A 13,795-nucleotide genomic window follows, 5' to 3' on the forward strand; every position below is an offset into this window, starting at 1 on the left:
CACCCAGAGAGTGGTTGGTGCATGGAATGCACTGCCTGGGGTGGTGGTGGAGGCAGATACATTGGACAGGTTCAAGAGTTTGTTGGATAGGCATATGCAGGAATGTGAGATAGAGGGATATGCGAGAAGAAAGGGTTAGATAATGTGAGGGTGGTTTGATGGACGGCACAACATGGTGGGCCAAAGGGCCTGTTTTGTGCTGTATGGTTCTATGGTTCTATAAGAAGGAGATGGTCACATTATTGGGAGTGCACCATAGGCCCCCAAACAGTCAACAGGAATTAGAGGAACAAATGTGCAGGGAGATTGCAGAAGGTTGCAAGAATAATAGGGTTGTCATAGTAAAGGATTTTAGCTTTCCTAACGTAGCCTGGGACTGCCATATTGCTAAGAGCTTAGATGGGGTGGAATTTGTTCAGGAAAATTTCCTCGGGCGATATATAGAAGGCCCTACTGGGGAGAGGGCAAAGCTTGACCTACTATTGGGAAGTAGGGCAGGACAAGTGACTGAGGTGTCAGTGGGCGAGCACTTTGGGACCAGTGACCATAGTTCTACTAGTATCAAATTAGTTATGGAAAGGGACAGATCTGGTCCACAGGTTCAAGTTCTAAATTGGGACAAGGCAGATTTTGACGGTATTAGACAGGAACTTGCAAAAGTTGATTGGAGTAGGTTGTTTGCGGGCAAAGGGGAGGCTTTTAAGAGTGAGATTTCGAGAGTTCAAGGTCTGCATGTTCCTGTTAGAATGAAGGGAAAGGTTGGCAGGAGTAGGGAACCTTGGATGATGAGGGATATTGATGCTCCTGTCAGGAAAAAGAAGGAGGCATGGGTCAGGCAGACAAACTCGGAGCATGGATCGCCTCTGGGGATTGGGATGTTACTGCCATAACAGAAACGTGGCTGAGAGAAGGGCAGGACTGGCAGCTCAATGTTCCAGGATACAGATACCACAGGTGTGACAGAGGTACAGGTAAGTGAGGAGGGGGTGTTGCCTTTTTGATAAGGAAGGATGTAACAGCCATGCTTAGAGACGACATAATTGGGGGATCGTCTAGTGAGGCCATATGGGTAGAACTTAAAAACAAGCAGGGAAGGGTCACTGTAGTGGGGCTGTATTATAGACCCCCCAATAGTCAACGGAAACTTGAGGAGCAGGTGTGTAGAGAAATTGTTCATAGCTGTAAGAATAATAGGGTTGTATCAGTGGGAGATTTTAATTTCCCCGGTATTGACTGGGCCACCCAGAGTGTTAAGGAGCTGGACGGGGTGGAATTTGTGAAATGCATCCAGGAAATTTTCCTGAGTCAATACATATAGGGCCCTACTCAGAGGGTGCAATACTGGACCTCCTCTTAGGGAACAAGGCCAGGCAAGTAACTGAAGTGGCAGTCAGGGAGCACTTTGGCTCTAGTGACCATAATTCTTAAGTGACCAAGTTTTAAGATGGTGATGGAAAAGGATAGGACAGGTCCACAGGTTCGGGTCTTAAACTGGAGCAGGGCTAATTTTGGGGGAATTAGGCAGGATCCAGCAGAGGTCAATTGGCTGAGCCTGTTTGAAAGGAAAGGAACGGATAGCAAGTGGGAGGCTTTTAAGAGTGTGATGTTAAGAGTCCAGGGGCAGCACGTTCCTGTTAGGGTGAAGGGTAAACCTGACAATTTTAGGGAACCCTGGCTAATGAGGGATACTGAAGCTCTGGTCAAGAAAAAGAAGGACATATACACTGGGTTTAGGAGGTCAGGGATGAGTGAATCCCTTGATGACAATAAAAAGATTAAGAATACACTTGAGGGAAATCAGGAGGGCAAAGTGAGAGTATGAGATGGATCTGACAGGTAAAGTTATGGAAAATCCCAAGAGGTTCTATAGCTATATTTAGAATAAAAGGGTGGCTAGGGAGACAGTAGGTCTCCTTAGAGATCAGCAGGGCCGCCTATGTCTTGAGCCACAGGAGATGGGTGGGATTTTTAATGAATATTTACTGAGGAGAAAATCATGGTTGTTCAAGAGATAAGGTATTGGTATTGGTTTACTATTGTCAGTTGTACTGAGGTACAGTGAAAAGCTTGTCTTACATACTGTTCATACAGATCAATTCATTACACAGTGCAGTTACATTGAGTTAGTACAGAGTGCATTGAGGTAGTACAGGTACATAGAATTTAAGTTTAAAAGTGTAGAATGATTATAGTAAGGGTAATGATTAGATCTGTGGAGAGCAGCTTGCAACGAGTCCCCATGCTCCGGCGTAGGGAAATAAATGGAGATGTTCTGGAGGACATTCATATTACCAGGGAGGAGATATTTGCAGCCTTACGGCGCGTTAAGGTAGAAAAATCCCCAGGGCCTGATCGAGTGCATCCTCAGACTTTGTAGGAGGCTGGAGTCATTGTGTCATATGGCATGGAAACAGGCCCTTTGGCCCAACTCGTCTATGCCAACGGTGTTGCCCAGCGAACTAGTCCCGTCTCCCCGTGTTTGGTCCATAGCCCTCTAAACCTCTCCTATCCGTGTATGATACCTCTATTTCTGGCAGCTCATTCCAAATACGCTCCACCCTTTGTGTGAAGAAGCTGCCCCTGATGTCCCTTTTAAGTCTCTCGCATCTGATCTTAAACCTATGTCCTCTTGTTTTTAACACCCCCTCACTGGGAAAAAGACTGTGCTCTCACCCTTATATACCTTTATCAGGTCACCCCTCATTCTCCTGCATTACAGGGAATAAGGTCCTAATCGACAGAACATCTCCTTGTAACTCAGGCCCCCAAGTCCCGGCAACATCCTGGTGAATCTTTTCTGCTCTCTTTCAAGTTGAGTAACATCTTTCTGATAATAGGGTGACCAAAACTGTACACAATCTCCTGTATAACTGCAACATAACCTCCCAACTCCTATACTCACTGCCCTGACTGATGAAAGCCAGCATTCCAAATGCCTTCTTCATTACCCTATCTACCTGTGACACCACTTTCAGTGAACTATGCACGTGCAGTACTAGGCCCCTCTGTTCCATAACACTCCCCAGGGCCCTACCATTCACTGTACAAGTCCTACCCTGGTTTGACCTAAAATGTAATACCTCATATTTATCTGTATTGAAAGCCATTTGCCAATCCTCAGCCCACATACTCAGCTGACCAACATCCCTCTGTAATTTTTCATAACCTTTTACACTATCTACACCACCACCTATTTTAGTATCATCCGCAGACTTACTAACCACACCTTGTACATTCACATCCAAATCATTTATACAAATTACAAACAACAAAGGTCCCAGCACCGACCCCTGTGGCACACCACTAGACACAGGCCTCTAGTCTGAGAAACATCCCTCGACCATCACCCTCTGCTTCCTACCACTGAGCCAATTATGAATCCAATCCGTTGTCTCCCCCTGGGTCCCATGTGATCTAACCTTCCTGACTAGCCTGTCATGAGGGACCTTGTCAAAGGCCTTGCTGAAGTCCATATAGACAATGTCCACTGCCCTGCCCTTATCTTGGTTACCGCCTCACAGAACTCCAAGAGATTTGTCAGACACGACTTCCCACACACAATGCCGCACTGACTGTCCTGAATCAGACCCTGTCTCTCTAAATGTTGGTAGATCCTGTCCCTCAGAATCCCCTCCAGCAGTTTACCCACCACCGATCTCTCCCATTTCCTTTGTTTCCACACATAGGTGGCCATGCTGAATCTTTAAGGGGACCTATTCTCTCCCTAGCCACTCTTTAACTCTTAATGTCTCCATAGAATCTCTTGGGATTTTGCCTCACCTTGCCTGCCAGATCCCTCTCATATCCTCTTTTTGCCTTCCTAACTTCTCTCTTAGGTGCACTCCCAGAGTGTGATGTGTTGCACTTTGAGAGGTCAAATATAAAGGGAAAATACACAGTTAATGGAAGGACCCTTAACAGCACTGATGTACAGAGGGCTCTTGGGGTCCAAGTCCACAGCTCCCCATTCTGTTATTGCTTTTCTCTTGTACTATCTCAAAGTACTTGTGTTTTGAAATGATCTGTATGGATGGCTTCAGAAGCTCAAGTTTTTCACTATATCTCGGTACATGTGACAATAATAAAGAAAATCAACAATACACAGGTTGATAGGGTGGTGAAGAAGGTGTATGACATGCTTGCCTTTATCAGTCAAAGCACTGAGTTCAAGAGTTGTGAAGTTATATTGCAGCTTTATAAAACTCTTTTATGGCTGCATCTTGAGTATTCCATTTAATTCTGGTCGCCCCATTATAGGAAGGATGTTGAGGCTTTGGAGAGGGTGTAGAAGAGGTTTATCAGGATGCTGCTTGGATTTAGAAGGCATGTGCTATGAGGAGAGGTTGGACAAACTAGGGTTGTTTTCTCTGGAGCAGTGGAGACTGAGGGGAGACCTGATAGAAGTTTATAAGATTATGAGAGGCATAGATAGAGTAGACAGCTGGTATATTTCTCCCAGGGTTGAAAAGTCTAATACAAGAGGGCACGCATTTAAGGTGAGAGGGGGAAAGTTCAAAGGAGATGTACGGGGCAGGTTTTTTACACAGAGAGTGCCTGGAATGTGCTGTCTGGGGCGTTTAACAGGTTCTTAGATAGGCACATGAATGTGCAGAAATGAAGGGATATGGACCTTGTGCAGACAGAAGGGATTGGTTTACTTGGGCATCATTAGCTTAATTAGTTCTGCACAATATGGTGGGCCGAAGGGCCTGTTCCTGTGCTGCACTGTTCCATGTAGGTTATTGCTTGACTCCTATCTCCTGTTATGAATCTGTCCCATCCCCAATGACCCCAACAACCACTCAAGGTAAATTGTGTTGACTCATCGGACTGGGAGGCAGCTGCTGTCACACATGTGGGTACCAGTGGTTTGATGTGTGAGAGGTGGTGTGGCTGACTCTGGTGTGGTCTAGTGGTCTGGTAGTATGATGGGATGTTTGCCTGTATCGGTGCCACACAGGTGTCACAGGAGGGGCTCAATGGTGAACTTGTTCTCCACTCTCTTCACAGACGTGCAGTCCATTAACTCGGATTATGGAGCATCAGTTGTTCAGAAGATTTTGACCAGGTGAGTTGACACTTCCCTCCACGCTGAGAGCCTCTCATCCACAAAGCTCACTCAGTGCAGTGACAAGACCTCTCATTTACAGGCCCAGAACCTCGATCGATCAACTCCTACCAAGCACCACACCCTCAGATGCTCTGGACCTCCTGAACAAGTTACTGGTCTTCAATCCAGATCATCGGCTCACTGCTGAGCAGGCCCTTGGACACCCCTACCTCAGCAGGTAAAAACAAAGGTGGTTGCACTCCAGATACCAATAGAGCAGGATTCAAACACGCAGACATTAGGTAAATGCAGGGGGGGTTCAAACGCACAGACATTAGATAAATACAGGGGGGTTCAGACACACAGACATCAACAGGTAAATTCAGGGAGGTTCAGACACACAGACATTAGGTAAATGCAGGGGGGGTCAAACACACAGACATTAGGTAAATGCAGGGGGTTCAAACACAGACATCAACAGGTAAATACAGGGGGGTTCAGACACATATCAACAGGTAAATACAGGGGGGTTCAGACACACAGACATCAACAGGTAAATTCAGGGAGGTTCAGACACACAGACATTAGGTAAATGCAGGGGGGGTCAAACACACAGACATTAGGTAAATGCAGGGGGTTCAAACACAGACATCAACAGGTAAATACAGGGGGGTTCAGACACATATCAACAGGTAAATACAGGGGGGTTCAGGCACACAGACATCAGGTAAATGCAGGGGGTTCAAACACACAGACATCAACAGGTAAATACAGGGGGGTTCAGGCACACAGACATCAGGTAAATACAGTGGGGTTCAAACACACAGACATCAACAGGTAAATACAGTGGGGTTCAAACACACAGACATCAACAGGTAAATACAGGGGGGTTCAGGCACACAGACATCAACAGGTAAACACACCTGTTGCTGGACACCAGGCAGATACAGGGTGTGGAGATGCAGAATACTGCAGATGATGGAATCTGGAGCAAGAAACAAACTGGTGGGGGAACTCAGTAGGTCCGGCAGCACCCGTGGAGGGATATGGACAGTGTACATTCCAGGTTGAGACGCTTCACCTGTACTTAAACCTGTATCCTCTGGTTTTAGACTTCCCTCCCTGGAAAAAACACTGTGACTGTCTACCCTGTCTATTCCCATCATAATTTCATTAATCTTAATCAGGGCCACCCTTTGGCCTCCTGTATTCCAGTGAACAATCCCAGTTTATCCAGTCTCTACTCATAACCACAGCCCTCCATTCCACACAACATCCTGATGAATCTCTTCTGCACTCTCTAATGCTACCACATCCTTTCTCTAGTGTGGTGGCCAGGAATACACATAATATTTCAAGTGTGTCAAAGCCATAGAGAGGGTGCAGAGGAGATTTACAAGGATGCTGCCTGGAATGCGGAGCATGCCTTATGAAAGCAGGCTGAGGGAACTCGGCCTTTTCTCCTTGGAGAGACGGAGGATGAGGGGGGACCTGATAGAGGTGTATAAGATGATGAGAGGTACTGATAGGGTAGATAGAGGCTTTTCCCCAGGGCTGAAATGGTGGCCACAGGAGGACATAGGTTTAAGGTGCTGGGGAGTAGGTATAGAGGAGATGTCAGGAGTAAGTTTTTTTACCCAGAGAGTGGTGAGTGCGTGGAATGGGCTGCCGGCAACGGTGGTGGAGGCGGATACGATAGTGCCTTTCAAGAGACTGTTGGATAGGTACATGGAGCTGAGTAAAATAGAGGGCTATGGGTAAGCCTAGTAATTTCTAGGGTAGGGACATGTTCGGCACAGCTTTGTGGGCCGACAGGCCTAAATTGTGTTGTAGTTTTTCTATGTTCTATGTAACCAATGTCTTGTACAGCTGAAACATGATGTCCCAACTCTTATACTCAGTACCCCTGCCTGTGAAGGTGAGCAAGCTATAAACACCACCTTCACTACCCTATCTTCCTGTGTTGGCATTTTCAAAGAGTTATGAACTTGCACCCCAGGGTCCTCTGTCCATCAGGTGTACATGGAGATGGTGCAGCAGAGGTTCAGCATAATGTTGCCTGGATTAGAGAATATTAACTATAAGGAGAGGTTAAAGTATTATAAAAGATACTGGACAGGCACGATAGTGTAGTGGTTAGGGTAGATAAGAGTCTTTTTCTCAGGGTAGAAATGTCAAATACTAGAGGGCATAGCTTTAAGGTGAGAGGGGGCAAGTTTATAGAAGATGTGCGGGCAGTTTTTTGTTTACAGAGAGTGGTGGGTGGCGGAACGGGCTGCCAGGGATGGTAGTGGAAGCAGATATGATTGGAATTGGGATAGCTTGCTTATTGTCACATGTACTGAGCTATAGTGAAAAGCTTGCCTTGCATACTATTCATACAGATCAATTCATTACACAGTGCATTGAGGTAGAACAAGGTAAATCAATAACATAAAGCAGAATGAAGTGTCACAGTTACAGAGAAAGTGCAGTGCAGATAGACAGTAAGGCGCAAAGTCATAACGAGGTAGATTGTGAGGTCAAGAGTCCACTTATCATATAGATAATTCCAAATGTAAGTACATCAAGGTACCATCGAACAATACGGCACAATACAGGCCCTTCGGCCCACCATGTTGTGCTGCCCTTCAAACCACACCTAAGACTATCTAACCCCTTCCTCCCACATATTCCTCTATCTTAAATTCCTCCATATGCTTATCTAACAATCTCTTGAACTTGTCCAATGTATCAGCCTCCACCACCACCCCAGGCAGTGCATTCCATGCACCAACCACTCTCTCAGTGAAAAACCTCCCTCTGACATCTCCCTTGAACTTCCCACCCAATACCTTAAAGCCATGTCCTCTTGTTTTGAGCATTGGCGCCCTGGGAAAGAGGCTCTGGCTGTCCACTCTATCTATTCCTCTCAATATCTTGTACACCTCTATCATGTCTCCCCTCATCCTCCTTCTCTCCAATGAGAACAGCCCTAGCTCCTTTAGTCTCTCCTCATAATCCTAACTCTCCAATCCAGGCAGCATCCTTTGCACCCTTTCTAACGCCTCCACATCCTTCCTATAATGAGGCGAACAGAACTGAACACAGTACTCTGACCAGAGTTTTGTAAAGCTGCATCATCACTTTGTGGCTCTTAAACTCGATACCCCGACTTATGAAAGCTAACATCCCATAAGCTTTCTTAACTACCCTATCTACCTGTGAGGCGACTTTCAGTGATCTGTGGATATGAACCCCCAGATCCCTCTGTTCCTCTACACTGCCCAGAATCCTGCCATTAACCTTGTACTCCACCTTGGAGTTTGTCCTTCCAAAGTGTACCACCTCACACTTCTCCGGATTGAACTCCTTCTGCCACTTGTCAGCCCAGCTCTGCATCCTGTCAATATCCCTCTGCAAGCTTCGACAGCCCTCCACACTATCCACAACACCACCAATCTTTGTGTCATCTGCAAACTTGCTAACCCACCCTTCCACCCCCTCATCTAAGTCGTTAATAAATATCACAAAAAAGCAGAGGTCCCAGAACCGATCCCTGCGGGACACCACTAGTCACAGCCCTCCAATCTGAATGCACTCCCTCCACCACAACCCTCTGCTTTCTACAGGCAAGCCAATTTTGAATCCAGACAGCCAAGCTTCCCCGGATCCCTTGGCCTCTGACCTTCTGAAGAAGCCTACCATGCGGAACCTTGTCAAACGCCTTACTAAAATCCATGTAGACCACATCCACTGCACTACCCTTATCAATCTTCCTCGTCACCTCCTCAAAGAACCCTATCAGGCTAGTGAGGCAAGATCTTCCCTTCACAAAGCCATGCTGGCTGTCCCTAATCAGTCCCTGATTCTCCAAATGCTCATAGATCCTATCTCTTAGAATCCTTTCCAACAGCTTACCCACCACAGACATAAGGCTCACTGGTCTGTAATTCCCTGGACTATCCCTACTACCTTTTTTGAATAAGGGGACAACATTCGCCACCCTCCAATCCTCCGGTACCATCCCTGTTGACAACGAGGACAAAGATCCTAACCAACGGTTCAGCAATCTCCTCCCTTGCCTCACGGAGCAGCCTGGGGAATATTCCGTCAGGCCCCGGGGACTTATCTGTCCTAATATTTTCTAACAGCTCCAACATATCCTCTCTCTTAATATCTACATACTCTAGAACATTACCCTCACCAACACTGTCCTCAGCGTCATCAAGACCCCTCTCCTTGGTGAATACTGAAGAGAAGTATTCATTGAGAACCTCACCCACTTCCACAGCTTCCAGGCACATCCTCCCACCTTTGTCTTTAATAGGACCTACCTTTACTCTAGCCATCCTTCTGCTCTTCACATACGAGTAAAAAGCCTTGGGATTCTCCTTAACCCTACTCGCCAGCCTTTTCATGTCCCCTTCTCGTTCTCCTCAGCCCTTTCTTAAGTTCCTTCCTTGCTACTCTATATTTCTCATGAGCCTTGTCCAATCCTTGCTGCTTACACCTTATGTATGCTGCCCTCTTCTTCGTAACTGGTTGCTCCACCTCTCTTGTCACCCACGGTTCCTTCACCCTACCATTCCTTCTCTGCTTCACCAGGACAAATTTATCCCTAACATCCTGCAAAAGATCCCTGAACATCAACCACATCTCCATAGTACATTTCCCTTCAAAATGTCACCCTAATTTACACTCCCAAGTTCTCTCCTTTCCATAATTCGCCTTTCCCCAATTAAGTATCTTCCCGTCCTCTTTGCTCCTATCCCTGTCCATGTCAATTCTAAAGGTTATGGAGCAATGGTCACTGTCCCCCAAATGCTCACCCACTGATAGATCTGTCACCTGACCCGGTTCATTACCTAAAACTAGATCTAATAAGGCATTCCCTCTGGTCGGCCTGTCAATATATTGCATCAGGAATCCGTCCTGGACACACTTAACAAACTGCGCCCTGTCTAAACCTTTGGCACTAAGTAGTTGCCAATCAATATTTGGAAAGTTGAAGTCTCCCATTATAATAACCCTGTTATTTTCGCATCTCTCCAAAAACTGCCTCCCAATCTGCTCCTCAGTATCCCTACTACTACCAGGCGGCCTATAGAATACTCCCAGGAGGGTAACTGCCCCTTTCTTGTTCCTAACTTCCACCCATATTGACTCTGGAGAGGATCCTTCTACATTATCTACCCTTTCTGCAGCTGTAACCGTGTCCCTGACCAGTATCGCCACCCCTCCTCCTCTTCTCCCCCCCCCACCCCCCATCCCTTTTAAAACACTGAAAATCAGGAATATTCAATATCCATTCCTGCCCCGATGTTAGTTCCTGATACTAGGGAACTGTTCAATAGTCTTATTTAAGAGGCATTTAGACAGACACACGAAGAGGCAGGGGATGGAGGGATATGGATCCTGTGCTGGCAGATGGGATTAGTTAGGTTGGCAACATGGTTGGCACATACATGGTGGGCGAAGCTCCTGTTCCTGTGCTGTACTGTTTCATGTTTTATGTTCAATCCCATTGAGTGCAATAGCATTATGTGTTGTTCAGGATGTTACTTAAATCAGAATAAAAATTGGTAAATTGGTTTATTATTCACATGTACCGAGGTACAGTGAAAAACTGTGTTTTGTGTGCCATCCATACAGATCATTTCACCACATCAGTGCATTGAGGTATAACAGAATATAGAACATAGTGTTACACTTACAAAGTGCTGTCCAGGCAGACAGTAAGGTGCAAGGCCATACCGAGGTAGATTGTGAGGTCAAGAGTCCATCTTATCGTACTAGGGAACCATTCAATAGTCTTATAACAGTGGGGTAGAAGCTGTCCTTGAGTCTGGTGCTACGTGCTTTCAGGCTTTTGTATCTTCTGCCTGATGGGAGGGAGAGAAGAGAGAAAGTCTGGTGATGTTACACATGGACTCGGATGGGAAGCATATTGTTGGAGGTGATTACTAGCTAGGACCCTGCAGGTGTTCTCGCCCTTTAGGATGGCAGGTCAATGTATTGTGCTTTACTGCTGAGGAGAGTGGTGTGTGGTGTGTCGATGTTTCATCACCAAGACCACCATGTGCACTGATGCAGGTTTCACAACCCATCCAAGGAGCCAAAGCTGGATTATGATATCGTGCTGCCAGTGGATGATGACACACAGCTGTCTGTGGCTGAGTATCGGAACAAGTTGTACCAGGTAGTGAATCAGGGTGGGGCAGCGGCTGGGTGGTCCGCGGGGTGGTGGGTGGTCCATGGTGGTATTGGGGCAGTGGGTGTGTGGTTGGTCCTCAGGGTGGTGGGTGGTCCGTGGGGGTATTGGGGCGGTGGGTGGGTGGTCTGCAGGGTAGTGGGTGGTCCATGGGGGTATTGGGGCAGTGGGTGGGTGGTCCGTGGGGCGGTGGGTGTGTGATCTGTGGGCCGGTGGGTGTGTGATCTGTGGGGAGGTAGGTGTGTGGGTGGTCACGTGGCGGTGGGTGGTCCGCGGGGCAGTAGGTGTGTGGGTGGTCTGTTGGGTGGTGGGTGTGTGGGTGGTCCGTGGGGCAGTGGGTGTGTGATCTGTGGGGCGGTAGGTGTGTGGGCGGTCCGCGGGGCGGTGGGTGGTCCGTGGGGCGGTAGGTGTGTGGGTGGTCAGCGGAGTGGTTGGTGTGTGATCTGTGGGCCGGTGGGTGTGTGGGTGGTCCATGGGGCGGTGGGTGGTCCGTGGGGCAGTAGGTGTGTGGGTGGGTGGTCTGTGGGGTATTTTAGTACAATGGATGGGGTGTTGGGGCACTAGGCAGAGGGTCCCGGGCTGTCAATGTGTGACCTGGGGGTGGGTTGGGAGGGGGTGGGAAATGGCTATGTGGGCAGGGCTTCGTACATTTGATGGTTTCTCCCTCCCCCCTTGGTCAGATGATCCTGGAGAGGAAGACAAATGCTCGCCTGCAGAGGCAACTGATGAAGGAACCGGAGCCACTGAAATCGCCTCCAGGCTCAGAGCCGAAAGAAGTGACTTCAGCCAGTTCCAGGACCCCAGCGGTTCCTGACACTAGGGGATCTGCTCACGAGGAGAAGGTGTTCACCCATCCCACCACAAATGTCACCTCATATAATCCAATAACCCACAGCCCGTTAACATATGCAGCCGCTCCAAGTGAGTACCGGGTACTAGCAACCGCCCCAGATTGCCCCTGTTATACATGCTCTGGCTTCCTAACCTGTCATCCCACATCTCCATTCCACCTCTCTGCCTGGTTTGTCACCATCCTCTCTGTCCTTTACCTCAGTACATGCACCCTCAATCCAAGTGATTCAGGCAATTAGTGAACAGTGAAAAAGAGAATGTCAGCCTCCAGGGAACACTACTGTGGTAATTCACAAGTTTGAACTGTTGGCTTTTAATCTCTGCTCTGTCTCATAACTAAAGTAGTAGCCACACTTGACAGTAAATCCTTGCATGCTGGAGACTCTGGATGCTGGAATCTGGAGCAACAACCAATGTGCTGGAGGAATTCAGCGGGTCGAGCAGCATCTGTGGGGAGGACAGGAACTGTCGATGTTTTAGGTGAAAACTGCAGCATCATGAGGTCTAAAAGATGCCTTTGGGATATGGGCCAAACACAGACAAATGGGTTTCGATGTACATGTGACTAATAAAGATATCTTATGTGACTAATAAAGATATCTTATCTAGCTTGGATGGGAATCAGGCAGTTGGGATTAGTCATGGTCAGCACAGACATGTGGGCTGAAGGGTCTGTTCCTGTGCTGCATGTTGCCTTCATGTGCATTGTTGGCCTTCATTAGTCGAGGTATTGAGTTCAAGAGCCGCGAGGTAATGTTGCAGCTCTATAAAACTCTGGTTAGACCACACTTGGAGTATTGTGTTCAGTTCTGGTTGCCTCATTATAAGAAGGATGTGGGAAGCTTTAGAGAGGGTGCAGAGGAGATTTACCAGGAAACTGCCTGGATTGGAGAGTGTGTCTTATGAGGATAGGTTGAGTGAGCTAGGGCTTTTCTCTTTGGAGAGGAGGAGGATGAGAAGCGTACAAGATGATAAGAGGCATAGATCGAGTGGACAGAGACCTTTTCCCAGGGCGACAATGACTAACACAAGGGGGCATAATTTTAAGGTGATTGGAGGAAGGTATAAGGGGGATGTCAGGGGTAAGTTTTTTACACAGAGAGTGGTGGGTGCGTGGAACGTACTGCCGGCAGAGGTTGTGGGGGCAGGTACATTAGGGACATTTAAGAGGCTCTTAGATAGACACATGAATGATAGAAAAATTGGGGTCTATGTGGGAGGGAAGGGTTAGATAGATCTTACAGCAGGATAAAATGTCAGCACAACATTGTGGGTCGAAGGGCCTGTGCTGTGCTGTAATGTTCTATGTTCTAAGTGTGAGGTAATGCCCTTTGTGTGAGGTAATGCCGTTTGGGAGGTAATGCTGTTTGGGAGGACTGATAAGGCTTGGACAAACACGGTGGTAAGGTCTTGGGGAGAAGTGAGGAATGGAAGAGCATTGGTGTACATGTCCTATGGTGACAGCAGGTGGCAGCATTGGTACAAACTGATCCCACTGCCCCGCTCTCTCCCAACAGCCCTGTACAATCCCAGCCAATTTCCGCTTTTCCCGTGCAACCCTGCCTGGATTTTCCTGATTCAAATAATAATTTATATTTTCGCTTGCAAAGCACAGAGTCCGTCACACCTGAGAGTGAATATACAAAACCTGAGGCCCTCAAAGTTGCTTCACTGTTCAATATGTTAACTGGGATTGCCAT

The 13,795-nt window shown here is 47.4% G+C and overlaps 1 protein-coding gene across 5 annotated transcripts in view; it reads left to right on the forward strand.

The window, feature by feature from the left end:
• mapk15 (mitogen-activated protein kinase 15) overlaps window positions 1-13,795 on the forward strand; it is a 62,062-nt gene that overhangs the window by 25,618 nt on the left and 22,649 nt on the right. For 3 of the 5 annotated variants that reach the window (XM_052017024.1, XM_052017025.1, XM_052017023.1), the window contains exons 8-11: window positions 5,011-5,068; window positions 5,151-5,288; window positions 11,126-11,231; window positions 11,924-12,164. In XM_052017024.1, the coding sequence (XP_051872984.1) occupies window positions 5,011-5,068; window positions 5,151-5,288; window positions 11,126-11,231; window positions 11,924-12,164 (543 nt within the window). The remainder of the gene's footprint in view (window positions 1-5,010; window positions 5,069-5,150; window positions 5,289-11,125; window positions 11,232-11,923; window positions 12,165-13,795) is intronic. The other 2 variants (XM_052017026.1, XM_052017027.1) reach the window with 1 other exon arrangement.

This window comes from Pristis pectinata, chromosome 5, assembly GCF_009764475.1.
Source record: "Pristis pectinata isolate sPriPec2 chromosome 5, sPriPec2.1.pri, whole genome shotgun sequence".
Taxonomy (NCBI): Eukaryota; Metazoa; Chordata; class Chondrichthyes; order Rhinopristiformes; family Pristidae; genus Pristis; species Pristis pectinata.